General features: G+C 47.9%; 2 protein-coding genes across 3 annotated transcripts in view; one reads left to right on the forward strand and one right to left on the reverse strand.

Annotated features, from left to right (window-relative positions):
* Positions 1 to 25489, forward strand: part of NF1 (neurofibromin 1) — a 73629-nt gene extending 48140 nt beyond the window's left edge. For both annotated transcript variants that reach the window (XM_056506820.1, XM_056506821.1), the window contains 22 exons: positions 4454 to 4886; positions 5121 to 5461; positions 6967 to 7169; positions 7438 to 7631; positions 7985 to 8125; positions 8354 to 8633; positions 9738 to 9952; positions 10546 to 10607; positions 10731 to 10845; positions 11663 to 11764; positions 12592 to 12732; positions 13050 to 13176; positions 13714 to 13845; positions 14349 to 14484; positions 15195 to 15352; positions 16198 to 16320; positions 17000 to 17127; positions 17607 to 17707; positions 18151 to 18293; positions 18403 to 18449; positions 19050 to 19266; positions 21580 to 25489. In XM_056506820.1, the coding sequence (XP_056362795.1) occupies positions 4454 to 4886; positions 5121 to 5461; positions 6967 to 7169; positions 7438 to 7631; positions 7985 to 8125; positions 8354 to 8633; positions 9738 to 9952; positions 10546 to 10607; positions 10731 to 10845; positions 11663 to 11764; positions 12592 to 12732; positions 13050 to 13176; positions 13714 to 13845; positions 14349 to 14484; positions 15195 to 15352; positions 16198 to 16320; positions 17000 to 17127; positions 17607 to 17707; positions 18151 to 18293; positions 18403 to 18449; positions 19050 to 19266; positions 21580 to 21722 (3682 nt within the window). In that variant the 3' untranslated portion in view covers positions 21723 to 25489. The remainder of the gene's footprint in view (positions 1 to 4453; positions 4887 to 5120; positions 5462 to 6966; positions 7170 to 7437; positions 7632 to 7984; positions 8126 to 8353; positions 8634 to 9737; positions 9953 to 10545; positions 10608 to 10730; positions 10846 to 11662; positions 11765 to 12591; positions 12733 to 13049; positions 13177 to 13713; positions 13846 to 14348; positions 14485 to 15194; positions 15353 to 16197; positions 16321 to 16999; positions 17128 to 17606; positions 17708 to 18150; positions 18294 to 18402; positions 18450 to 19049; positions 19267 to 21579) is intronic.
* EVI2A (ecotropic viral integration site 2A) lies at positions 124 to 3553 on the reverse strand. The gene is made up of 2 exons (XM_056506824.1): positions 3388 to 3553; positions 124 to 1573 (listed from the first exon to the last, which is right to left on the reverse strand). The coding sequence occupies exons 1-2, from the start codon at positions 3489 to 3491 to the stop codon at positions 745 to 747; spliced, it is 933 nt and encodes a 310-aa protein (XP_056362799.1). The 5' UTR covers positions 3492 to 3553; the 3' UTR covers positions 124 to 744.
* Positions 25490 to 25784: the final 295 nt, after the last annotated feature.

Here is a 25784-nt window from a genome sequence, read left to right on the forward strand (position 1 = left end):
GTTTCCATGCAGGAAATCACAGCAAGTCATCAGAGACCTTTACTGAGCTCAGACAATAAAACATTCCAAAATGCATGGTCATATTTTTTTCTAATATTTTGACTTAAAAAATAGTCACATAAGTCATTTAAAAACTGACATTGCAAGTTTATTGAAGAAAACAAATTGAACAAGTTCTCATATTCTAGCAAATACTACGTAATTCATCTATTCATAGACAGTGTCAAAACACAATAAATATGGTTCAAATCAGTCTGTTTCAAAAGTAATTAAGCTGGTTTTAGAAGTTCTTGATGGAAAATCCAAAAGGGCCTTTTGAGAGGGACTAGATGCTGGATTAGTGGTTGAATCAGAATTGTGACTAATGTATGGTTTTCTTTAAAAATCAACTTGGTTATGCCTGTGCAGCATCTTAGTGTTCAGAGTGTAGATCAGACTGTTTGTTCCTTGTTCCCCTTTGAGGTCATTGAGCATGGACAGGTTCTGTCTTTTGGTCACCCTGATTTCTGGTCAAAGAGGTAAAACCAGTCTTGACACTACTTACAAAAAGTTATTGAACACAGGCTTACTTCCTTCTGCATGCACACCTGGCTGCAGCATTGCCACTGGCAATGGAAAATCTCTAAGATCTGGATTTAGCTTTCCTAGGGGGGAAATTTCTTGTTGTTACTTGAAATCCAAGTTTTTGCCTTACATTAATGGTGTAACAAAGGCAAAAGATTATTTTTTTTACCTGAGTGTGAGTTAAATCTCAACTACAAAATTGGTTAAAATAGGTTTGTGGGGCTGGGCTCGTTCTTTGCTTTCTTGTTCATTATCTCCTGCTTTGGTGAGCTTCTCAGTAGTCTCATCATCAGTTTTCCTTTGGTTCACAGCATCCCTCCCTGACACCAGCTCCTGCATTATCAGCTCAGTCCCACTTGTCTCCTTGGGCATCCTCTGCCACGTCCCTGCTGCCGTGGGCCAGAAGCTGGTGGTGGCCAGGAGGTCCCCATTGCTCCTGGGCCTGCGCTTGCCCTGCTGGGCCCTTCTGAGAAAGGAGATTTTGTTGGCTACTATGACTGTGGACAGAAACAGGGAGATGCAGATGAGCACAAGGACTGCAATGATAATGAAGCAAATCAGTATGAGAGACTTATTGTCTTCACAGGTTTCTTTGGTCATTGGGCTCTTGGGTTTGCTGCTTTTCCCCAGCTCTCCTGTGGTGGAAACTGCACTTGGGGAAGTTGAATTTTGAGTCATTGTGGGGGACAAGGATGGCAGGGTACTTTGTGTTTTGGCAGGGGAAGATGCTGAATTTTGGGCTGTTGTGGAGGAGGATGGCAGGGTACTTTGCATATCCAAAGTAGTCATTTGGCTGCTGAAATTGAGGTTCAGAGGAGAATCTGTGCTTTCTTCTGCCCTGCCCTGGCTCCCACTGAGGTTTTGGCTGGTGGGACTCCAGGTTTCTTCTCTGAGGTGCAAACCTGTGTGGTTTGCACTCGTTTGCAGGCACAGGGAGAGGATGATCACAACAGGGAAGGCCAGGTGTGGGTTACTGCATCTCTTTGTCTTCATCTTCCTGCTGAGTCCCCTGCAAAAATACAAATGATGGGGCTGGTTTAGCAGGTGCTGGATCTTAGAGGTCTGGATTGGACTTTAGGGAATAGCAGGCTTCTTGATGAAAAACACACAGCCTCATTTTGGGGGGATGTAGGAGGACGAGTTCAAGTGCCCAGATTGTGAAAGAATAGATTGTCTCAAACTTCTGACAGTTGGAGGTTTACTGAAAACACACAAAGATCAGAAAAGAACATGGAGCAAAGAGAAAAAGAGAAGAAATTCCTGCTGAGGGTTTGGTGATGTCAGAGCAGGCTCTGGGAGTTCCTTCTCTCTGAGCTGCCCACTCACAAAGGCCTGTGGAGGTTACAGATCTCTGGCTTCTGCTTCTCACCTCCCTGAATTCCCCCTGGGCAGGGGAGGAACTGGAGCCCAAAATGTTCCTGTAAGTGACAGCAGTAACTAAATGTGAACTGTGTGTAGTTCCTAGCACAGCTGGCTGGAGTACTTGAAAATGCCCAGGAAAATCTTTCTTCCATTATTTTTCTGCTTTTTGGTACAAAAAACTCTTTATCACAAATGTACTTCTTGTGTTTTTCTCCTGAACATTCTACAGATTGTGACATTTTCTTTAAAACACCACCAATAATTATGCAAATGAGAATAACCATTCATATGTTCTGTTCCACATTTGTGTGGCATTCAGACCTGTACCTGTTGAATTTTTCTGCAGGGTAGGAATGTGAGAGTGGGGTTGGTCTAATAGGAAGATAATAACCACAAATTAACAGGGACAAATCAGCCAAGCAGTGACCCAGGCAGTGTCCCCCCAGTGTCTCTCTCCTGTCTCTGGTAACTGGTGAAAATGTTTCCTGTGAGTGTCCCACACCCTGCTTGCTGCAAATTGAAATGCTACAGAGGGTGACCAAAAGTAACACTGCTAATTTTATGTTTGTTCTTGAACAAATGTGTTTGTTGCCGTAAAGGTAACAAAGTGTGTTTGTGTGTGTGAATATGAAAAATGAGAGAAGGGATGTTCTTGGTGTGTGACCAGGTGAAGGGAAGGCAGGGATCCACCTGGTGTCTAAGGGATCTCTCCTTACACAGCAAGGAAGCAGCAAAAAGTCTGTGCCTTTAATGTTCACCCATAACATAAAATTATTCTCCATCCTGAGCTTAATCCTGTTTGTTCAGTTTGAGCTAGAAACCATCTTAGTCATAAACTACAGCTCAGGTAGGATTTTTGTTTGTGGAAGTCACCTGGATGATTCCTTGTGGCCTGCTTTGAAAAGGAAAAGAAAAGCAAGGCCAGCAAAGCTTGGAGTTTTACCATTTCAGCTATTTTGGGCAGAGGCAGCACAGTCACTGCAGCTCTCCTGTCCCTGCCCAGGTGCAGCTCCAGCTCTGCCCCAGCCACACTGAGCCCAGGGCTCCCTGTGGCCTTCCAGACCAGATCTGATTTTCTTAAAAATCAGCGACTTCATGGTGTGAAGGGCTGCTCTTGAAACCACCAGAGCAAAGGAACTGATCTTTAAAGAGCTGCTTTTCTGTTCAGTTCAGCCCTTTGTGTCTGGGTAGTGCTGGGGTCTCAGTGCTCAGCCAGATCTGCAGTGCAGGGACAGCAGAGCCAAGTCGTGACTGTCACTGTTAATTCCTTGGAGCCTGACTGTGAATAACCTTTAACATGATGGAAAATACAGTTTATCAGCTTCCCTGATTCAGCTGATTCAGTTTGTTGGTATTTTCTAATTACTTACACTTCTGTAAAAATACTTTTGCATATAATTTTCTACAAAATGTAAGAAACTTTGAAGGACAACCTAAAAGAGAAGGAAAATGTGTACTTACCTTGCCAAGATGTGGTCAACAGGGTGTGGATGTTTCAGATACTTAGTCCTTTGACAATAAAATTTCTTTGTCCAAGTATTGGCTCCTAGGGTGCAAACAACCATCAGTGCACAGCAGGGAGATTTGGACAGTGCTGGTGATTTTTAGACAAACCTTGCAATGACATGTGGCTCTAAGGGGGAAACTAAAACCACAGTGATGACACACTTCCTTTGGGTAACAGCTACACCATGACACACTGGGGGAAAACACCAACTTGCCCAACTTAGCTCTCAGAACCACAGGAGGTGATGGGGGGAAAATCTCTGGTGCAGATGAAAGTTCTGTGTTTGTCTCTGGGCTGTCCTACACTCAGGTGTGATGGAGAGAAGTGTCCCAGAGCCCTTAGAGCATTTATCAGCTTTTCTGTAGCCTGTTGGTTGCCTTGGAAGAGTTGAGCTAATGACAGCTCAGAACAGTGACAGGTATTTAAAAATACGTTAAATTTTCACAAGCTGCTGATAAATTTTTTCTTTAATTAAGTCTTCCTACTAGGATCCAGTCTGCTGTGTGAACCCTGGAGATGTGGTTTAGGCAAATGCATTGCCCAGTCTCAAAATTCAGAGAATCTTTTAAGTGAGAAAAAATATCCTCAATTATGTGAAAGTTTTTGAAAAGAGCTATTTTTGTAGGTAAATCCTCTGTACTCCTCAGAGGACTGACCATTCTTAGAAACACCCCCAGGCATTGGAGTGCTGCAGGATAGAGTAACTACAGTGCCTCTGGACCCTCTGAAAACTTGGGCTGTGGATTGAGACTCCTGAGATAAATATGTTTTTCACATATACATACAGATATAATTTTAATCTCTAAGGCAGTTACAAAGTTAGGGGCACTCAGAGCTTGTGGGGCACTTCAGGGTGAAGCTGAGTGGAATCCCAGCTCCCTCGTGCTGGGCACTGAGTGTGGTGTCCCTGCTGTCACAGGACAGTGCTGAGGGTCAAGGACAGGACAGGGAGCCTGGGCACCAAGGGCTTTGTGCTGTGGGGCTCAAACATGACCCAGCCATGTCTGTCCTCTCCTACAGGTTCAAGACTGGTCAGATCAACGGGGATTTGCTGATCTACCACGTGCTGCTGACCCTGAAGCCATACTATGCAAAGCCATATGAAATCGTGGTGGACCTCACCCATGCTGGCCCCAGTAATCGCTTTAAAACAGACTTTCTTTCCAAATGGTTTGTAGTTTTTCCAGGCTTTGCTTATGAAAATGTCGCAGCAGTTTTTATTTATAACTGTAACTCTTGGGTCAGAGAATACACCAAATACCATGAAAGGCTCTTGACAGGTTTGAAAGGGAGCAAAAGGCTTGTTTTCATAGACTCTCCAGGGAAGCTGGCAGAGCACATCGAACACGACCAGCAGAAACTCCCAGCAGCTACCTTGGCTTTGGAGGAGGACTTGAAGGTGTTTCACAATGCTCTCAAACTGGCTCATAAAGACACCAAAGTTTCTATTAAAGTAAGTGCTTTTAATGCTATCCCTAGTGATATGCTATATTTGTATAAGGGTTGGAATATGATTTTACCATCTCATAATTCTCCTCCTTTGTCTAGAGGAGGAATCTCAACTTTCTGGTATGCCCCATTAGGAAGTACAAAATTTCATACAGTTATCTGTGCTGGCAGCAGTGTGAGGCTTGTGTCCCTTGGTGTGAGCAGCAGGAGTGCTGCAGCAGTTTGTCCTGTCCCCAAGGTCGGCTCGACAGCGGTGCAGGTGACGTCGGCGGAGCGCACGCGGGTGCTGGGCCAGACCGTGTTCCTCAACGACATCTACTACGCCTCGGAGATCGAGGAGATCTGCCTGGTGGACGAGAACCAGTTCACCCTGACCATTGCCAACCAGGGCACCCCGCTCACCTTCATGCACCAGGAGTGCGAGGCCATCGTCAGGTCCATCATCCACATCCGCACGCGCTGGGAGCTGTCCCAGCCCGACTCCATCCCCCAGCACACCAAGATCCGGCCCAAGGACGTGCCTGGGACGCTGCTCAACATTGCCCTGCTCAACCTGGGCAGCTCTGACCCCAGCCTGAGGTACAGACCCTGCCCCTGCTGCTGCTCTGCCCACTGCTGGGGCACAGACCCCAACCCTGTGCCCCTCTGCTCACTGCTGGGGTACAGACCCTGCCCCTGTGCCCCTCTGCTCACTGCTGGGGTACAGACCCTGCCCCTGTGCCCCTCTGCTCACTGCTGGGGTACAGACACTGCCCCTGTGCCACTCTGCTCACTGCTGGGGTACAGACCCTGCCCCTGTGCTCACTGCTGGGGCACAGACCCCAACCCTGTGCCCCTCTGCTCACTGCTGGGGTACAGACACTGCCCCTGTGCCCCTCTGCTCACTGCTGGGGTACAGACCCCAACCCTGTGCCCCTCTGCTCACTGCTGGGGTACAGACCCCAACCCTGCTGCTGCTCTGCCCACTGCTGGGGTACAGACCCTGCCCCTGCTGCTGCTCTGCTCACTGCTGGGGTACAGACCCTGCCCCTGTGCCCCTCTGCCCACTGCTGGGGTACAGACCCCAACCCTGTGCCCCTCTGCTCACTGCTGGGGTACAGACCCCAACCCTGCTGCTGCTCTGCCCACTGCTGGGGTACAGACCCTGCCCCTGTGCCCCTCTGCTCACTGCTGGGGTACAGACCCTGCCCCTGCTGCTGCTCTGCCCACTGCTGGGGTACAGACCCTGCCCCTGTGCCCCTCTGCTCACTGCTGGGGTACAGACCCTGCCCCTGTGCTCACTGCTGGGGCACAGACCCCAACCCTGTGCCCCTCTGCTCACTGCTGGGGCACAGACCCCAACCCTGTGCCCCTCTGCTCACTGCTGGGGCACAGACCCCAACCCTGCTGCTGCTCTGCTCACTGCTGGGGGCTTCCAGGGCTGCTCTGCTGCTAGAGATCCTCTCCTGACCAAAGCCTACAGCTCCCTAAAATGCAATTTCTAATAAATAAAGATGGAGTTTTTATAAGTGAAGAAAGGCACACACTGTCAGAGGAAGTGAGGGCATGAAGGAAGCTTAATTTCTCTTTATAAGTAGTAGTTCTGCTTTGCACTCTGTGTTGTTTGGGTACATAGGATTTCCATGGTGTTGAGCTTCTTGTTTAAGGACATGGGAGCTGTACCCCTTAGAGCAGCTTGTGATTTGTGTCAGAACAGGCTCCCCCAGGCTGGGTGCTAGCCAGGGACACTCTGGGCTCTGGGCAGGCTCTCTCCCAGCAGCTCAGGTACACCTGGAGGGATTTAGAATTTCTTGGAACTCCAAGCTGTTCTGAGAAGTCCAGTACAGAGCCCTTCAAACTTATTCTGTAATCTTATCAGAAATTGTTCAGAGCAAGTAGAAGAATAATTTCTTCTATTTCTCCAAGGAAATTCTTATTTTCCTTGAATTGTAACCAGTCCAGGGAAAAAGTTTGGGATTTAGATGTAATTTCTCCTACAGCAGCATTGAATTGATTTTTGGAATGTCAGTACTGTGCTGTATAACATGTATATGTTCAAAAGTACAAGAAAGCTCTTACAAATCTCACTGTTTGCTTTGTTACAGGTCTGCTGCCTATAATCTTCTATGTGCCTTAACCTGTACCTTTAATTTAAAGATTGAGGGCCAGTTACTGGAGACTTCAGGTCTGTGCATTCCTGCCAACAACACACTATTTATTGTATCTATCAGTAAGACTCTTGCAGCAAATGAGCCACACCTCACCTTGGAGTTCTTGGAGGAGTGTATTTCAGGATTTAGCAAATCCAGTAAGTAACTCAAGTGCTTGTTGAAAATTAATTTGAAAAGATTCTAATTTCTAAAAAGATTTTAGATCTAGCTTAGCCCCCTGAGCTTCCTCACTGGCTCTGCTGCTCTCTCCTTTTGCCTTGCCTCTTTGCAGCTTCTCTTTGCCCAGTGTTCTTTGCTCAACTCGGGCAGGAATCATTTCAGCACTGAAGCTGAAAGGGCTGAGGAGGCTCCTCATGAGGAGAGGCTGGTGCTGGCTGTGTGTGATGAGCTGTGCTGTTGTTGCAGGCATTGAGCTGAAGCACCTGTGCCTGGAGTACATGACCCCCTGGCTGTCCAACCTGGTGCGTTTCTGCAAGCACAACGACGACGCCAAGCGCCAGCGCGTCACCGCCATCCTGGACAAGCTCATCACCATGACCATCAACGAGAAGCAGATGTACCCTTCCATCCAGGCCAAGATATGGGGCAGTCTGGGCCAGGTACAGCTCCTGCATCAGCTGCACACAAACACCAGCTTTTAGCACTTCAAATCAGGTTTCTTCTTACTGGGGTCAGCATTTTGTAAAGAGTTAGACTTTAAAGTGGAAAATAAAATAAACTAAAAAGAGTGCTAAATTATAGTTTCTAGTTCTGAATCACTGGTAGTAAAACCTAATGGAATTCAGCTTTGTGCTTCTAAAATTTGCATGGGCCTCTTTGCCAAAAGGGTAACAAGTTACTAAAATGGATGCTTCAGTTTGTGATTAGTTGTTGATTGCTGTTTCAAGGGTGGTTCACTGTGGAAAAGTAAAGTTAATCTGACTGGTAAGAAAGGATTTTTTTTCTCTGTCAGATAACAGATCTCCTGGATGTAGTGCTGGACAGTTTCATCAAAACCAGTGCCACGGGGGGCTTGGGCTCCATCAAAGCTGAGGTGATGGCAGACACAGCTGTAGCACTGGCTTCTGGCAATGTCAAGCTGGTGTCAAGCAAAGTGAGTTCCCTCTTTGCCTTCATTTCCTTTTGTAGAATAATTTCAACTTATTTACTAATGTGACACTGAGATGTTTCCTGGTAAGTCAAGACAGGCAGCAAGGCAAAAGCCATGATAAAACAGGTTCCAAGCAATGGAGTAATTTCAGTGTTAAGTGTTGGTGGTTTTTACTGAAATTCTGAGCTGCGCTCCCCTTTGAGTAGAACAAAATGGTTGCTGTCTTTCCAGGTGATTGGGAGGATGTGTAAGATCATTGACAAGACGTGTCTGTCGCCCACGCCCACGCTGGAGCAGCACCTGATGTGGGATGACATTGCCATCCTGGCTCGGTACATGCTCATGCTCTCCTTCAACAACTCCCTGGACGTGGCAGCACATCTCCCCTACCTGTTCCACGTGGTGACTCTGCTGGTGGCCACGGGGCCCCTTTCCCTCAGAGCCTCCACCCACGGGCTCGTCATCAACATCATTCACTCTCTTTGCACTTGTTCACAGCTTCACTTCAGTGGTGAGCTTTTTTGGATTTTCAATGAAGCTGATTGCTCCTTAATTTGTTTAACAAATATTTGCGTTGTCTTTCTCTGCAAACTGTTCTGAGACTTTGAAAATATTGGGTTTTGGTTCAGCATGAATACAAATCAGAATGTGGATATGATCAACAAGAAATGAGTGTGGAATTAAAAAATATCTTACTTAGAGCAGGTGCATAATAGAAAGTGTTTGTATAATGAGTTTTAGAGAAGGAGAAGAAAGTACCAGTGATTTTCTGGTAAGGCAGAGGAGCAAATACATCTGTGCTAAAACTGGCTCATGTGCATCTTGTGAAGGGCTGCATAACATGGTAACAAAAATACCAATTACATAAGGGAATTATGAAGTTACAGTGTTTAAAACAGGTATTTTATTTACTGTTGTATTTTAGCAGTCCTAAAATAATTGTTATTAGCAATTTGGCACTTCTTAGCCCAGAAGCACAACGTAAAACCAGGCTGAATTTTGTGCAGAAGAAAAATTCAAAATTTATATGGCTTTGTCTTTCTTTAAGTGTCTGAAATCTCATTTTCTGTCAGTACATATCAGCAGGGAGAGTGGGTGTGCACACACACAGGGGTGTCTGTGTGTCTGTGCTCTGGTGCACGGGGTGCTGAGCCTCCTGCTCACACACTGGGTTTGAAGTGCACTGAAATCAGCTGAAAGGTCAGAACTGTAAAGATACTCAGTGCCAGAGCAGGGCCATCATTTTCTTCTGCTTTAAGTGTCTTTCTTCATGTGAGTGCCAGAGCCAAAAGCAGAGTCTGCTGCAGTTTGAACTTCCAGTTCTGTCGGTATTTCAGAGCAGGAACATGGGTTTCCATTTTCTGAATCATTGTGAGGAGAACACACAGAGCCGCATTTTAGACAAGTTCCTCTGCAGCAGTCTCTGGAATCCATTCCTTGTGCCAGGTTTCAGCAGCCAGGGCAGGAGCAGAGCTGCTGTGCCTGACTCAGGGCAGTGGCAGAGGGGCAGTGCTGGGATGGGCACAGGGACCGCTTGGCTTTGGTGTCCCTGGGGGGAAAATGCGCACTTGAATTTCCCTGCTGTAAATCTAATATGTGCAACTTTATTCCACAGAGGAGACCAAGCAGGTTTTAAGGCTGAGCTTGACTGAGTTCTCCCTGCCCAAGTTTTATCTGCTGTTTGGGATCAGCAAGGTGAAGTCGGCGGCGGTGATCGCGTTCCGCTCCAGCTACCGCGACCGCTCCTTCTCGCCCGGCTCCTACGAGCGAGAGACCTTCGCCCTCACCTCCCTGGAGACAGTCACTGAGGCCCTGCTGGAGATCATGGAGGTGAGAGGGGATGGGGGACAGGGGAGGGACCCTGGGGACAGGAGAGGGACACTGGGAGACAGGGGAGGGACCCTGGGGACAGGGCAGTGATCCTGGGGGACAGGGGAGGGATCCTGGGGACAGGGCAGTGATCCTGGGGACAGGGCAGTGATCCTGGGGGACAGGGGAGGGACCCTGGGGGACAGGAGAGGGACCCTGAGGGACAGGGGAGGGACACTGGGGGACAGGGGAGGGACCCTGGGGACAGGGGAGGGACCCTGGGGGACAGGAGAGAGATCCTGGGGACAGGGGAGGGACCCTGGGGGACAGGACAGGGATCCTGGGGACAGGGGAGGGACCCTGGGGGACAGGGGAGGGACCCTGGGGGACAGGGGAAGGATCCTGGGGACAGGGGAGGGATCCTGGGGGACAGGACAGGGATCCTGGGGACAGGGGAGGGACACCTGGACAGGCAGCAAGTGCAGGGGTTGTTCCTCCTCCCTGCTGACAGTTAACAGCTGATTTCTGAGAGCCAAACTTTTTCTGCACATTCCCAGTTGTACAAATACATTTTCTCCATGTTCCATCTATTCAAACCATCTCATTCTCTCTAGGCTTGTATGAGGGACATTCCAACGTGCAAGTGGCTGGACCAGTGGACTGAATTAGCTCAAAAGTAAGTCATGGACTCAAGCCCTGAGCCCTCCCTGCCTCTGCAGTACACCCTGAGTTTCATCCTTCTGTTATATTTATATTTTGGTGTATGTTGTTTAATGCCCTGTGCTGTGTTTCTTCCCAGGTTTGCATTCCAGTACAACCCCTCCCTGCAGCCAAGAGCACTGGTTGTCTTTGGCTGTATAAGTAAACGAGTGTCTCATGGACAAATAAAACAAATCATCCGAATTCTCAGCAAGGTATATGGGTCTGTCTCTTTTCTTTTGTGACTCATAAAGTAGCTATTTTTAGCTTTATCTTCCCATCAAATATAGAACTTGGTATAATTTTAGGATAAATCTTTCAAGCATATTCTTGTATAGAACTGATGGGAAATACACTTTCTACAGGCCAGGCTTCTGAATTTAAATTGATTTGGTGGCTTCTGAATTTAAGTTGAATGAGTTCCATCACTGCTGTGATTTCTAGAGTATCAACAGGTCTCAGTATTGAGTTTAAAACTCCTGACACAGGTGGATCCAGCAGTCAGCATTTGAATAAATGAGAAATTTTCTGTTAAGGCATTTACCAGCATGCACATGCATAGCTTCCTTTTTCCTAGAGGAAGTGAATGACCTCATGTGTTGTAAGTAAATATAGTAAAGAGCTGATTTATATCAGAAAACTTTGAAGCAGGTGCCTGGCTTGACAATGATGTTCCATCAGTCTAAAGCAGATTGTGTCCCATAGCAAGTGAACAACGAACTAAATATGTATCCTTTAAGCATTTCATTGGAGTTTTATAGACACAAACTTGAATTTAATCATATAAATATATAAATGATAAAAGAGCTTTTCTACAGCTCTTATACCCCCCTGCAGTCTGACTGTGCAGCCATACATTTGTTTTTGCTGTCTAAATCTCCATTTGGAAAAGTTCTTGAGAGTTGGTTTAAAATGAGCTCAGGCTTTGTAAGTAATTGAGAAAAACAGTTATTGTGCAGAGCTTTGATCTTCTTTTTACAAAGCAAAATGTAATTATGGTTGTATTTTTAATTACTCTCTTTTTTAAAAAAGGGACTTGAGAGCTGTTTGAAAGGCCCTGATAATTATAATAGCCAAGTTCTAATAGAAGCCACAGTTATAGCCCTCACCAAGCTGCAGCCTCTTCTTAACAAGGTAAATCACTGGCTTTTTGAATAAAAGAGAATGTATTTGTAAATTATGATTATGGGTATAATCTCAGAAATACAAGTGAAGTGTTGGGGTTTCTGAAGTTCACACTTCACTGTGACTCATGCATGGAAGGAGCACAAATGGGAAGTGTGGCAGATTGTGGGACCAGTGCAAAGGCCTGAGAAATGCTGGGAATGTTCTGTTCTGCCTCCCTGGCAGTTGGGCAGAGGCTGTGCCCAGGCTGTGCCTGTTCCTTCCACAAGGCTCCAGTGCTGCCTTCACTGTCTGTGCTGGGCCCTGCAGGGCTGGGCATGGCCCCTGGGGCTGCTGCTGCTTCAGGCTCCTGTCTGGGGGCACAGCAGGAGCAAAGAGCCCGGTGCAGCTCCTGGTGCTGAAGAAAACTTGTTCTGGAAAAGACTCTGCTGAAGGGACCCAGGGTGTGTTGAATGCCAGTTCATCCTGGTGTGGTTCTGATTTTGGTGAGGAAGTGCCTGGCTCTGTGTGCAGAGCTGCAGTCCCTGTTCAGGTGAGAACAGCAGAGCCATTTCTGGTCAGGCTGCACAGGGTGGGTCTGACTCTGTGAGCAGGGAAGGGGTAGAGGTGAGGAGGAATGGCTTGGGAGGTGCAAACAAGGCTTGGAATTAATTTCCTTTCTACTCTTCACCTGTGAAGTGCTTTAACAGGTCCATGTGAGCATCTGTTCCCTTGGGATGGATGTGGCTGAGGACAGAACCTGCTACAAGGGGACAAACCCTCCCCTCTGTCCTGGCTGTCCTCCACCTGCAGGAGCTGGCTCTGAAGTGCAGTGGTGGCTCTTTCTGTCCCTGCAGGACTCCCCTATGCACAAGGCTCTGTTCTGGGTGGCCATGGCTGTGCTGCAGCTGGATGAGGTGAACCTGTACTCGGCAGGGACAGCCCTGCTGGAGCAGAACCTGCACACCCTGGACAGCCTGCGTGTGTTCAACGACAAGGTGAGCCCACAGCCCTCACTCCTAGAGAGGGAAAAACCCACCTTTGTCCTTGTGAACACTTGCTAAGCAACTAAACCTGAATTTGCATTAGAAACTGTTTCACTTGGATGATACCCACTGACAAAGATGTGGAGAGAAGCTGTCATTACTCTGAAACTGGAACAGAAATGTCCAGATGTGATCTGTGAGAAAGTGTTGTTATTTTCCTGTAGCCTCTAAAAGAGCTGTTCTGTCACTTAAACAAAAAACCCAACAAATTTGAGATGTCCTGAGTAGCTTCCAGTGAGGTGCTCTTGTATTTTGTTTTTGTTGCTCAGAGCCCAGAAGAAGTGTTCATGGAGATAAGGAGACCACTGGAATGGCACTGCAAGCAGATGGATCATTTTGTTGGGCTGAATTTCAACTCCAACTTCAACTTTGCACTAGTGGGACATCTCCTGAAAGGTAAGAGTGCATGCTGCTCTTTGTTTGAGATGAACACTCTTACTTCAGGAATAAAAACAAGGCAGGGGATAAAGAGGCCACACTGGGTGGTGGATTTTGAGTAACTTGGGTTTCAGAGTAGATTCAGAATTTAACCTCCCTTGGATTAAAGGACTTTGCCAGATTTCCTTTATACATCTCCTGTGATGGTCTTTAGTGCTGCTGCTGAAAGTTCTGAACTGTCACAGGGCTTCATTTGCTGCAGTCCTTCCTCCAAGAATGTCTCTCCCTGTTTGCCTGTGCTCAGGCTCACTGGTTTTCTAGAAGACTGATTTGTGAGCTAACAGGTGTAATGTATGCACAGACATTTGAAATCATGCAGTTTTGAGGGGAGGGACAGAAAGAATTAGTCTTAGATGTGCCATTTCTGGTAGCACTGTGCTCTGTTACCCTTGAGATGGAATGTCTGAGAACATGCTGGAAAATATTTCTGAATGCTTTCAAAATACTAGTGCTTCATAAATATGGATTCAAAAGTTAAATACAGTCTTTTCTTAGGGTACAGGCATCCTTCCCCTACCACTGTAGCAAGAACAGTGAGGATTTTGCACACACTCCTTGCTCTGGTTAACAAACACAGGAACTGTGACAAGTTTGAGGTGAACACCCAGAGCGTGGCTTACCTGGCAGGTAATGAAGCAAACCTCCTTCCCAGTCTGGGCTGGCTGAAAAGAAGAGGATTATTGGGGAATTCCTTCAGGTTGGGGTTGTTAAAATTGTACCAGCACAAAGAGAACTTGTAACTGGTGGGCAGGAGTGTGGGCAGGGTGGGCACAGGGGAAGGTTTTTTGGGCACAGCACCTGCTCTGCAGCTTTGGGACTTCAGGGAGGCTGGAGGTTTCTTAGTGTCAGTACTCCAGTGTGTGCCTGACAGCATTCAGGCTTTCTGGACATAGAAATTGTGACCATGTGAGGGCAAATTTGTAAATCTTGTCATTGTAACTGGATGGGAAACAGAATTCTTTTTATGTGATCTGCTTTTAATCTGTGCATCTGCTGAGTGTAAGTGCAGCTCAGTGGTGTTGATGTGGATGTATGTAAGAAACGCAGGTGGGTGGAATGTTGTCTGTGCTGCTCCCTGTGGTGCTGCTGTGGAAAGCTGGCCTGGCCCTGCCCTGCTTTGTGCCCTGCAGCCCTGCTGACCGTGTCCGAGGAGGTGCGGAGCCGCTGCAGCCTCAAGCACAGGAAGTCGCTGCTGCTGACCGACGTCTCCATGGAGAACGTTGCCATGGACACCTACCCCATCCATCACAGTGACACTACCTATAGGTTGGTTGGCCCACTTTTACCCACATTGCAAAGCCTCTTGCCTTTAGTGAGTGAGCTCTGCTGGCTCCTGAGCAATTTGCTCCTTACACTGGGATCAGGAGTCACAGAGAAATCTGGATGTGCAATTTGTGCAATTTTTTCAGAGCTTAACTGCTCTGGAGGCTGTTAAACCTTTTGCTAAAACCTTTCTACAAGACCTGATTTAATGCCATTTATATTTTAGAAGAACATGTTGTTTGTCTTCTTAAGAACTCCACGGCATGTACCTGTCTGTGCCACTGGGAAACTTTGGCACCTTGTTAGAGCCTGTGTGCAGCCAGAGAGATCAGCCAGGAAATGAGCTGGAAGTGCCAAGGAGAGCCTGTGTCCTCAGCAGGGAGCACTTCACTCAGGATCTCTCTTTCTAGCATTGAGATTGGAGTAGCTGATTACTAAATATATTCCATCTTGCCCCATAGGCTGATTTGCTTGTGTTTTTTTCACTGCTTTATTTTTTATCTCTTCAGCATCACATTCACATCAGATTGTTTGTTTTCACTAGCTCAGATATCTTTGCAAGCAAAATAATTAGTATTTGTTATTAAGTTTTTGGGGAAATTACCCAGGTAGGAAAGGTGGGTTTAAGGAAGGATGGTTTGGCTTCTTGAAAAACCTCTGCCTAAATAGCACAGTTTTAAGATTTTCTTAATTGAATTTCTCTGCACTTTCAGGACACTAAAGGAACACCAGCCCTGGTCATCCCCCAAGGGCTCAGACAGACACCTGGCTGCCAGTTACCCAACAGTGGGACAGATCAGCCCTCGCACCCGGAAATCCATGAGCTTGGACATGGGGCAGCCTTCACAAGCCAACACTAAAAAGCTTCTAGGTTATTAACATAACTCATTTATTCATCTGTCTGCAGAATACCCTGGGAGGCGTTACTGGAGCAAATTTGTCCTTGTAGCTGGCTTTAAGGGCTTATTCCTAATTGAGAGGAATAAGTGCAGTTTCTGCAAAATGCAAATTTCAGGGCACTGGACAGTTAAAGAGGACTCAGTTCTTTTGGTCACGAAGGGGGGGAGCGAGAGTGATCCTCAAAATGTGCATGTTGAAGTGGAGGAAAAAAGCTGTTCCAGATCCTGAAGATGTCTAGTGCCAGTTTTGTGCTCCCAGCCCTTTCCAGCAAATCCAGGAGGTGAATATTTAGCTGCTCCATGGAGTGCCCTGGTTGGGGCTGGAGGAGATGGTCCCAGGACATGGTAGATGTGTGTAAACAATCTGATTTGTACTCATGGCTTCTCAGTGCATCATGTTTACAACAAACTCGTGTATCAGAGGAACAAGCTGAGTTGCTTTGCAGAACTTGTGGAAGCCCTTTGGCATTACACAGGTGGAAGAAGAGGGGCATTTCCTTCATCCCAGCCCTTTCCTGCTTCCTTTTCAGTAACCACATCCTGGCATGTGTGTTCTGTGTGGGGGCCAGGAGTCCATGGCATGCCCCCCTGACTAACTGCATGCTCCCTCCTGTGTGTTGTGCAGCACTCTGGAAGCTGTGATGGAGAGCGGCATGGTGTGATCGTATTTTCTGTCCCATCCCTCAGAATGGTAGAAAGGTCCCCAGATTCCTGTCAACACGTGGTAGAGAGGGGAGTAGCTTGGCCAGAAAATTGGAAAAAGGTAGAATATGGATTTAGGTTTAATGTTTTTAATTGCCTGATAAATTGTTTTTAGGTACAAGGAAAAGTTTTGACCATTTGATATCGGACACAAAGGCTCCCAAAAGGCAAGACATGGAATCTGGAATCACAACGCCTCCCAAAATGAGGAGAGTAGCCGAAAATGATTATGAAATGGGTGAGACACAGGACTAACATTTTAAGAATAATACTAATTATAAACGCTTTGTATATCTATACAAAGGACTATTTCTAAATTCAGTGTTTATTTGCCAAGGTTACTCCAAGGTAAGGGAGAAGCACCTTTCTTAGCAATGGCTTCTGCAGGGTGCAGCCTTTGTCTCTCTGGCAGCTGCACTGGAGCTGCTCAGTTTGCAGGTGCAGAATCAGGGGCAGCTCTAAGGAACTGCGTGTAGGAGTGCAATGAAATGAAGAGCATTTGGCCTTCTATAAGTTAATAAGCTCGAGCTGCAAATTCCTGCAGGAGATGGAATGTGAGCTGATGCCTGGAATGCCTCTCTTCATCTTCTCCCCCATCTGCTTCCTGTGCCCCCACCCCCAATTGCAATGCAAGACCAGGGTTCTTCTCTTGTATCTGCCTGACCCTAAATTTGGTACTCACACCCCTGGGCCTGTATTTCACTGAAGAGGAAATTGGGGTTTTTGTTGCCATCTGATAACACATGCCATGTAGTGGTGCAGTGCTGCTGCACTGTGGTGCAGTCGTTGCTTGACCTTTGTGATGAGGCCGGTGAGCTCTGAGGTTTGCACACGACTGACCTGCTGTGCAGAACCTGATTCTGTCCTGCTTTGGGTTTATTTTGCTCTGGATGAGTTGCTCTTTTTTTATCTGGCAGAAACCCAGAGAATATCACCACAGCAACACCCACACCTGCGGAAAGTTTCCGTTTCCGAGTCGAACGTCCTCCTGGATGAAGAAGTTCTGACTGACCCAAAAATTCAAGCACTGCTGCTTACAGTTCTTGTAAGCTTTCATCTGTGTGTTGTCTGCTATTTTCTGATGTCCTTTTATCTCCCAGCAAAACAAACTTGTTCTTTGGAGTTTTTCCTGGCTGAATTTATGACAAACTATTTTGTATAATAAAAGGTTATTAATATCTTATAGTTTAAAAGAAATGAGCATTATTGGAATCCCAGCATAATTCAGTTTAAAAGTCATTAACTAGTAATAGAGCTGCAGTCTGATAGGACTTTCTTCAGCTGTAGCACTGCAGTTCCCACTCCAGGTACGATTCAGGGAGACTCAGTTCTGTAAAAAACTGATGAGATACATTTATTGGCAAAACACCAGTTGTTGCCAACTGGTTCTGTTGTTTCTAGCAGAGACATAAATCCATCTTCTCTAGCCCTGCTTTCTGCTAGTCAGGAATTTAAGCCCTGCAGAGCTTACCCCTTTGAGCAGGGGCTGTGATGCAGGTGCACTAACAGCTCCCTCCCTGCCAGGCCACGCTGGTGAAATACACCACGGACGAGTTCGACCAGCGCATCCTCTACGAGTACTTAGCAGAAGCCAGCGTTGTCTTCCCAAAGGTCTTTCCTGTTGTGTGAGTACTGAAGTTCTGCTTACAATAACTCTGTACCTGCCTCTTCTTTAGAGTCTCTAGTCCAGGACAAGCATCCACCAGGTGCTTGTGTGGAGGTTACGGGCTGCAGTCTGTCCGTGCTGGTTGATTTTAATTTGTGCCCCAGGTGTTTCAAAGCTGATTTAAAGCCTAGTGTAGCTGCTCTTTGGGGGTTTCTTTAGACACCTGCTGTAGTTTTGCTGGAGTGAATATGTGTAAAAGAAACCCAGCTGTCAGAAGTTAAGGTGAGCAGGTGTTCACAAACTGACATCATTAGAATCCTCATGGAACAGAGTTGGGAATTGTGTTCTGAAATCACTGGGGGGGTGAAAATTCCCCCTGAACTGCTGGTTGCTATAGTCAGTTGGGAACTGCAGGTTTATTTATGTAATGACCAAGAGCTAAGCCACTTCTCCTTTCTTCAGGCATAATTTATTGGATTCCAAGATCAATACCCTTTTATCGCTGTGCCAGGATCCAAACTTGTTGAATCCAATTCATGGGATTGTGCAGAGTGTTGTCTACCATGAGGAGTCTCCACCCCAATACCAAACATCCTATCTCCAGAGTAAATATTTTTCCTTTTTTACAAACAAAGTGCTGTACTGGAAGCACTCTCTTGTTCTCTGTCAGGTGAGAGCTGGGCTTTCATGGTGGTGTTCCCTTTGTTGTTGCAGGTTTTGGATTTAATGGGCTGTGGAGGTTTGCTGGCCCCTTCTCCAAGGTAAGAGCTCTGTGAGTTCTGGGCTGTTTGGCCTTTCTGGGGCACATTGGTGCTGCAGCAAAGATGCTCATAAGGAGCATCATTGTCTTAGGAGAGAGCAGAGATCTCGGGGGCACCTCCAGGCTAAACCAGCCTGCAGCAGGTACCAAAGTGAGGTAAAAGCAGCCAGGTGTGTGAGTGCAGCTTTTCCTGCTCCCAGGGTCGCTTTGTTACATGTATCTGACAGGGTAGGGGGTTGATTTGCTAAGTGATGATTGCACAAGGCTAAATTGTGTGTTGGAGCAGAGCCCATGGAGCAGTACCTGTGTGTCCAGGCATCCCAGAGGAAGTGGCCCAGGTGTGGGCTGGAGCAGGGGCTCTGCAGCCCCTTTTCCTGCCCCTGGGTTCCCACACACTGAGATCACACTGACACCTGGTCTGCAGAGTGTACATTTAGATTGGTCTGGACAGGGCCACAAATCAGTTTTTACAGGTACATCAAATGGTCTTGAAAATTTGCAGGCAAAACAGTGGGACTGGAGAGTGAGCTCTGGAGCAAAGCTCAAACTGACAGAAAAGTACAAAGGAAAGAACAATGTTTTTTTCCCCCATTTCCCACAGCAAACCCAAATCCCAGACTATGCTGAGCTCATAGTGAAGTTCCTTGATGCCTTGATTGACACATATTTGCCTGGAATTGATGAGGAAGCCAGTGAAGAATCTCTCCTGACCCCCACGTCTCCATATCCTCCAGCGGTGCAGAGCCAGCTCAGCATCACTGCAAACCTCAACCTCTCCAACTCCATGACCTCACTTGCCACTTCCCAGCACTCCCCAGGTCAGTGCCTGCTCTGGTACCATCTGCCTGGGGGAAATGAGGGAATTTCCTGCTTTAGGAGCCTCGTTGGCTCTTTGGATGTGTTTATGTGTCAAACGTTGGTGCATTGTGGAGTCAGATGAATATTAGACTGTTTCTGAGCTGTTATCCTGTTGGTTCAGATCCTGGGTTTTATCCAGCACAAAAATTGTCTCCCAGGTCACTCCATGAGAAGGGAATAGAATTAGGGGCATCAGAACAGCAGCACCTTTGTGTGGAACATGTGTCCTGCAGGAGATCCCTGGCTCACAGGCACTGGCATGGTTTGTTCAGGGTGCAGAGGAGCAGCAGGAGTAAGGCAGGGCTGTTGGAATGATCTGGGAGCAGGAGTTTCTTAGGGAACACACCTTGCTGTCAGTGTGGAAACATTCTGGGCAGCACCTTTCTGTTTGGAACACAGCACCAAGCAGCAGCTCCAGCAGTTTGTTTCCAGGGGTGAGGTGGTGGTGCAGGATTGGGCTCTCTGCAGGGGAAAGAAGCATTTTGCTCTGTAAATGTTCTCCTTCCTTCTGCCCCACTTTCCATTCCCTCTTCCTTTACAAGCTGAGAGGAAGGAATTAATCCAGCTCGTCAAACATTCCTTCCAAGTGCTGTGCAAACAGATGGCTTTTGTCAAAGGCTGGTTGAGAGTCTCCACAAACAGAGTTGGGAACTAGGGAACTCGTTCAGGTTAATAGTGAGTCTGAAACAGCACTCTGCTGGCACTCTGAGCACTGTGCTTGGAAATTACATTTAAAACACCAGTGTGAAGGCCATGTGTTCAGCAGCACACAGAAAAAGAAAACATTTTCAGCCAAGTGAGTTTTTTTTTATTATGGCTACAAATACTGTTGCAGATACATGAAGAATTCATTTCTTGCATCTGGAAACAACTAGGCAGGATCATTGTTTAGAAATGTTTTGTCTGTCACCATCTCAGTTCCTCTCCCTCCCCTTCTCTGTCTCACGGACATTATTCACTTACGTTTATTTCTTTCATTCTGTGTCTGTGAAGCTTTTCTGCCTTGCTCTAAGTCTGCAGTTTTCATGCAGCTGCCTCATCCAGGTACTCTCTTCTTTCATCATATTTGCACGAAATGCTGCTTGAGCTGCGTTAGGGCCTGGCTGTGGCATGAGGAGCAGTTTCTGACACGGGAATGGCTTTAGCAAGTGCTAAGCTGGTGCATTTCTGGGGGGTGCCAATAATACTTGGTGGTAGAGCAGACAAAGTCACCCACAGCCTTGAGAATAAATCTGGTAACAGACAAGTGGATGCCTAATGTGGAAATCACTCTGCTGCACGTGTGAAATTAAAATGAACTGTTTGGTGTGAGCTCTTTAGATTCACCAGGACTCAGCTCTGGCTGCAGGGACACACAGGCACACACAGTAACACTTAGAGTAACAGAACTTTGTTCTAACCTTTGTATTTGTTGTCAGACATCCTAAGTTTTGCTGCTGGTTGTAGTTATATCCTCTTGCATAAAACCACTGGTCCTGCTCTTCATTGCTGGTGCTGCACCTGTGCTGTGGGTGTGAGGTGCTGGTGACACTCAGCACACAGACACAGTGTGACAGTGACACCGAGAGGCTGCTGCAGGGGTAATTCACAGCAGCGTCAGCATGAAGAGCAAAAAAGGAGCTCCTCTGCACTGAGCCCAACTCTGGGCTGTTGGGTCTGCAGTGACAGTGCCCAAAGCCACTGCTCAGGGCTCTGGCACCAGGCATTGGGTGGTGGTGTCATGTCACCGTGGGGTCTTCACTAAAGCACTTCAGTTTTGAGGTTGGTTTGATGGGAGACTTTTAGCAAAGCATAGCAGAGTCCTGCAGGGGACATGCAAAGCTTCTCAGAAGGGTCTTAGTTTGTGGGCACAAACCTGTCTGGTGCCATCCTCATCCTGACCCCCACAAGCCTCTTCCTGCCCCTGCTGGGGCTGAACTCAGCAGTCACAGTTCTCATGAAGAGTCCTGGCCTCAGTTCCTCTGTGCCTGTTTCCAGTCACGACCCCTCCTTAGGAAACTTTCTTTACTCATTCCGAGTCAGTTTGCTGGGTTGTTTTGCGTTTTCCTCCTTCCTTCACTTGAGCAGATTTTTGTTTTCAGCAGGACAGCCGTGTTTTCCTGGTTTTGCTGTCCCTCTGCCCTGTGCCGGTCCCGCAGGCTGGCGGGCAGCAGCGGGCGGCTCCGCAGCCCGCACTGCCCCGGACGTGTTTGGTTCTTGTGAGCTCGGTTGGGCGGAGCTCGGGGAGCTGCGGGAGCCGCCCCGGGCTCAGCGCCGCGCTTGTGTGTCCGCAGGGATCGACAAGGAGAACGTGGAGCTGTCGCCCACCGCCGGCCACGCCAACAGCGGGAGGATGCGCCACGGCTCCGCCAGCCAAGTGCAGAAGCAGCGAAGCGCCGGCAGCTTCAAGCGTCACAGCATCAAAAAGATCGTGTGATTGTCGCTTTTTAATTTTATTTTTTTATTTTTGGACCTGACTGACACGCGCGGCCCCTCGCGAAGGGCCCCCCACCGGGTGTGATGCTGCACTTGATCTGTACAGTTCCCATCCCGCCAGCCGCGTTGCCAGATGATCAACTCCTGACCCAGTGCCCGAGTTAACGCCCTCATCCCGAGCTCGGTTCCGGCGCTGCTCAGAGCCACGCGTGTGCCCCGGGGGAGGGTGGAGCTCTGCAGCGCTGCAGAGCCGCGGCTGTTCGAATCCAAAGCCATTTCCCCGCCCCGCCGTGTCTGCTCTGGCCTCAGGTGTTCCTGCTAAGGGAAGTGTTGATCCTGAACCCTCTTTGCACGCCTCAAGGTAGTAGTGGCTTCCTGAGCCAGGAAAGTTTCTCTAATCCTGGTTTTAATCCAAACCTATAAGATTTTAGCTGTGTACTTTTTTTTACCACACTGAGAAGTTCATGATAGCTGCAGTACAATGAGCTTAACAGAAGTGGTGTATTAGGTTAAATTTCAGGTAATTAGCAATAAAGGGGGGAGGAAAAGGAGGCTGCAGGAGTCCCTCATTCCCCAGACCAAGCTTCACACACTTGGACTGTACGTGGACCAGACTGGACAAACTGGCTTTTTTCCCAAAGCCTTTTTTTTTTTTTTTTTTTTTTTTTTTTTTTGCTGTACTTTATCTGCCCTGAGGAAGTTGTACAGGAGAAAATCCCTGGGAACTGACCCTCGGGCTGTCATTGTAGCACCTGCTTTAGCTCTGCCCTTCCCAACAAGGCGCACCTTGGAGAGCTCCTGGCAGGATATCCCGTGGGGAATGGAGGGCAAGTGGGATGGGTTCATTCCCGGCTCTGGGGGATAGTGTGTGGCAAAGCTGCCCCTGTGCCCCCGCACAGGGGCAGAGAGAGCCACGTCTGCTCAAGGTACATGAATCTAAAGGAACTGACACTGTGTGCAATCGCAGGGGGCTGGGCTGGGCGGGTTTCACACACCTGGGGCTGCTGTCGCTGTCGGGCTGCGGGGGCGGCACGCGGCCGTGCTGGCAGGGAGAGCCGGCGGCGGTGCCGGTGCCGGTGCTGGCCCCGCTGTGGGTGCCGCGGCCCCGCGGGCACGGCCGAGCTGCAGTTCGGGCAGCGGCTGTGTCCCTGAGGAGCTGCTGACCAGCTGCTCTCTTTCTGACCAGCTCCTGCTCAGAAACAGATCCACTTCCCAGTTTCAGATCCCTCTGCTGTGGTAGGAATTAACAGTCCTTCTAAAGGGAAAAAAAAAAAGTATATCCATTAGGTAAAAGCCAGTCCTCCAGTGCAATCGTTAGCGGCTTTCAGTAAATCAAACTCCACAGCTAAATTATTAGAGAATGGTACAATTATGGGTTCCAGTTTATTGCTATAGCACATAACTCCCATGTATCCACACAGTAACAATGTAACATTTATGTAAATAAAAATACCTTTATTGTATTGATTCATAAAATAACAATTTCTTTAATTTGTTTACAGTCCTGGAAAAACTATGAACACAAACTTCATATGCAAATAGTTTGCCAAAACAAGAGGAAAATTTATAGATTAGCAGTCATGGAATAAACAGGCTAGAAAGGTGAACTGGTGCAATTAACCAAATCCCCTCACTCGGTGGTGCAGGCACCAGGGCAGGAACGTGGTCACTGCTGACACAGAGTGGGGTCTGAGCAGGGCTGTGAGGCTGAGCTGGGCTCAGGGACAGAGCAGGGGCTCAAGCCTTGGGTTTGGGGTCCCCAGTGTTAGAAACCATTGTCATCCCACAACTCAGACTATGAGGAGCCACCCCTGGTGTCACTGGGGTTTGCACTGGGTTGTGCCCAGTCAAGCAAGTTCCAGCCCTTCCCGTTTTGCTGAGGACAAGGAATTGTAGAAGCCTGAGGATCTGTATGTAGGAGGAAAACAAGAATCTCTTGTAAAGGTGGTGTGCTGTTTTCAGTTGTTTCTCCTATGAGCAGGTCTCCTGCAAACAGGAACAGTAATTCCAGGGAACTGATTTTGTTTGGGCAGAGAGCAAGCCCTTCCCTGTTCTGCATTGCCCATGTCAGCAGTGTCCCTCCATCAGAACTGCTGTGCTCCCTGCAGCACAGAGATGTGGGAGCAGAGGGGACAGGGTGAGAGTCACCTTCCCTGTGAGAACTACTCCAGGCTCTCAGTCCCAGCTGAAAAACCAGTCTCAAAGTCAGTGAACAAAACTGAATTTCCTCTTTACTGGAAGGAGGGAGTCTGTTGGAGTTTTCCCTGTGTGGGAGGTTCAGTGAGAGGGCCTGGACTCTGGCAGAGCAGAGGTATCAGACACCTGTGTCAGGTAGTGGGTGGGGTATAAGGACTGCCGATGGCCAAGGTTTAATTTGGGATCTTGTGTGCCCCGATAGGAACGTTGTCTCCTAGTACTGGTGCTTGGGAAGCTTGTGCTTGGCTCCCAGGGAACCATGGCCTTTGTGTAATGATTAAACTCCCATAAGTAATTAGTTGTTGAGTGCCTTACTGTCACTGCATTGCTCTCCCTCCAGCAGCTGCTGCTGGGGTTTGCCTCTTTTTCTTTCTCACATCCTCCTTGCTTTGCTCTTTCCCTGTTTGAGCACTCTCCATCCCATTCCATCCCTGGGCTCTGCTCCCATCCCAGGCTGCTCCATCCTTTCTCCACCTGCTGCTTTGTTCTCTGGTGACCAGCAGGTTGTTGCTGGTGACAGTGTGGGTGTGAGCCCTGACCTGACACGTGGGAGCCCCACCCCAGGGTCCCCAGTGCCGCTGTGCTCGGGGCAACCCATGGGACACTGGCAGTGGCTGCTCCAGGCTCTGCTGCTCCAGGCTCTGCTGCAGGGCTGGAGCTGCAGCCCCAGAGTCCCTGTGCTCTGACATGAAAACTTCAAATTCAGAAAAACCCAATTGGAACACGTGGACCATGTGAGGCCCTCCCGGGGAGCGTGTGTGACCCCCTGGCTCAGAGCCCGTTCCCTGCCCCGCACTGACCACAGCTCAGTACTGTAAAGACAATTAACATTCTGTTTGTGTTTGTATTTTCCCTGACTTAAAGATAACTCAGTAGTATTTGAGTAGTGCATAACCTACCTGTAACGATGCCGATGTTTCTGCTTTACCGTGCATGAGGTTTCCCAGGACAGGGAACATTTCCCTGAGTCTCGTGGGCTGAGCCCCTGGCACTTGCCAGGGCTGCCTCTGACCCGGGTTGTAGGTTTTAGGGCTTTTCCTGTTTCATTCTGAGGTTATTTTTTTCCAAAGTCACAAAGCACGTCCTATTGTTATGCAACAAACCACAGACAGTCACTCAGAGTGTTGGTCCCACCTTTTTTTTTATGCAGTATATTCACCTGTAAATAGTTTTTGTGTAAAATTTGACAGAAAAGTATATTTACTACACTGTAAATACATGTGACAATATATTGTATTATTTTGCTTTTTTTGTAAAGCAGTTAGTTGCTGTATATGTATAACATACAAATTTGATTATTCTAGTGTTAGTAACTGTTAACTACTCCTCCTCCCTCCTGCTGGTGCGTTCTGTCATTTAAAGCAGAAGCTGTGTCCGACACACTCACCCTGTGTATGATCCCACTGCTTCCCGGGGTTCCGTCAGCCTGGAGAGCGCACTGCTCCCAGCACCTGGGGGAGCTGTGGGGCACAATGGTGGAAACCTGGTTTCAGATAATTATTGTTCACCCTATTCTCCCCTCATGTATGTACTCCCTCCTTTTTTTTGAAGTAAAATGTAAATTGAACCTGCTCCCAGTTGTTGGAAGGTCATTCCCGGGGCTGCGGGTGAAGGTGCTGGACACTGATGTCCTCTCTCTGGTGGGACAGTTTGGGTGTGGGTTCTCTGGGCTCAACCAAGGGATACAGCCCAGTTCCAGAGCCCAGCCCCCTGTTTTTTCTGGGGAAAATTAAGATTACAGTTAAAATCCAGTGTCTGGGGTTTGTCTTCCCTGACTGGTGCTGCTCTGGGTGTGGGATCCTGCACAGATCTGAGATTGCCTGTGGTGACTGAAGAAGAAGAAAGCCCATTATCATGAATTTCATGT

Source organism: Oenanthe melanoleuca, chromosome 19, assembly GCF_029582105.1.
Source record: "Oenanthe melanoleuca isolate GR-GAL-2019-014 chromosome 19, OMel1.0, whole genome shotgun sequence".
Classification (NCBI taxonomy): domain Eukaryota; kingdom Metazoa; phylum Chordata; class Aves; order Passeriformes; family Muscicapidae; genus Oenanthe; species Oenanthe melanoleuca.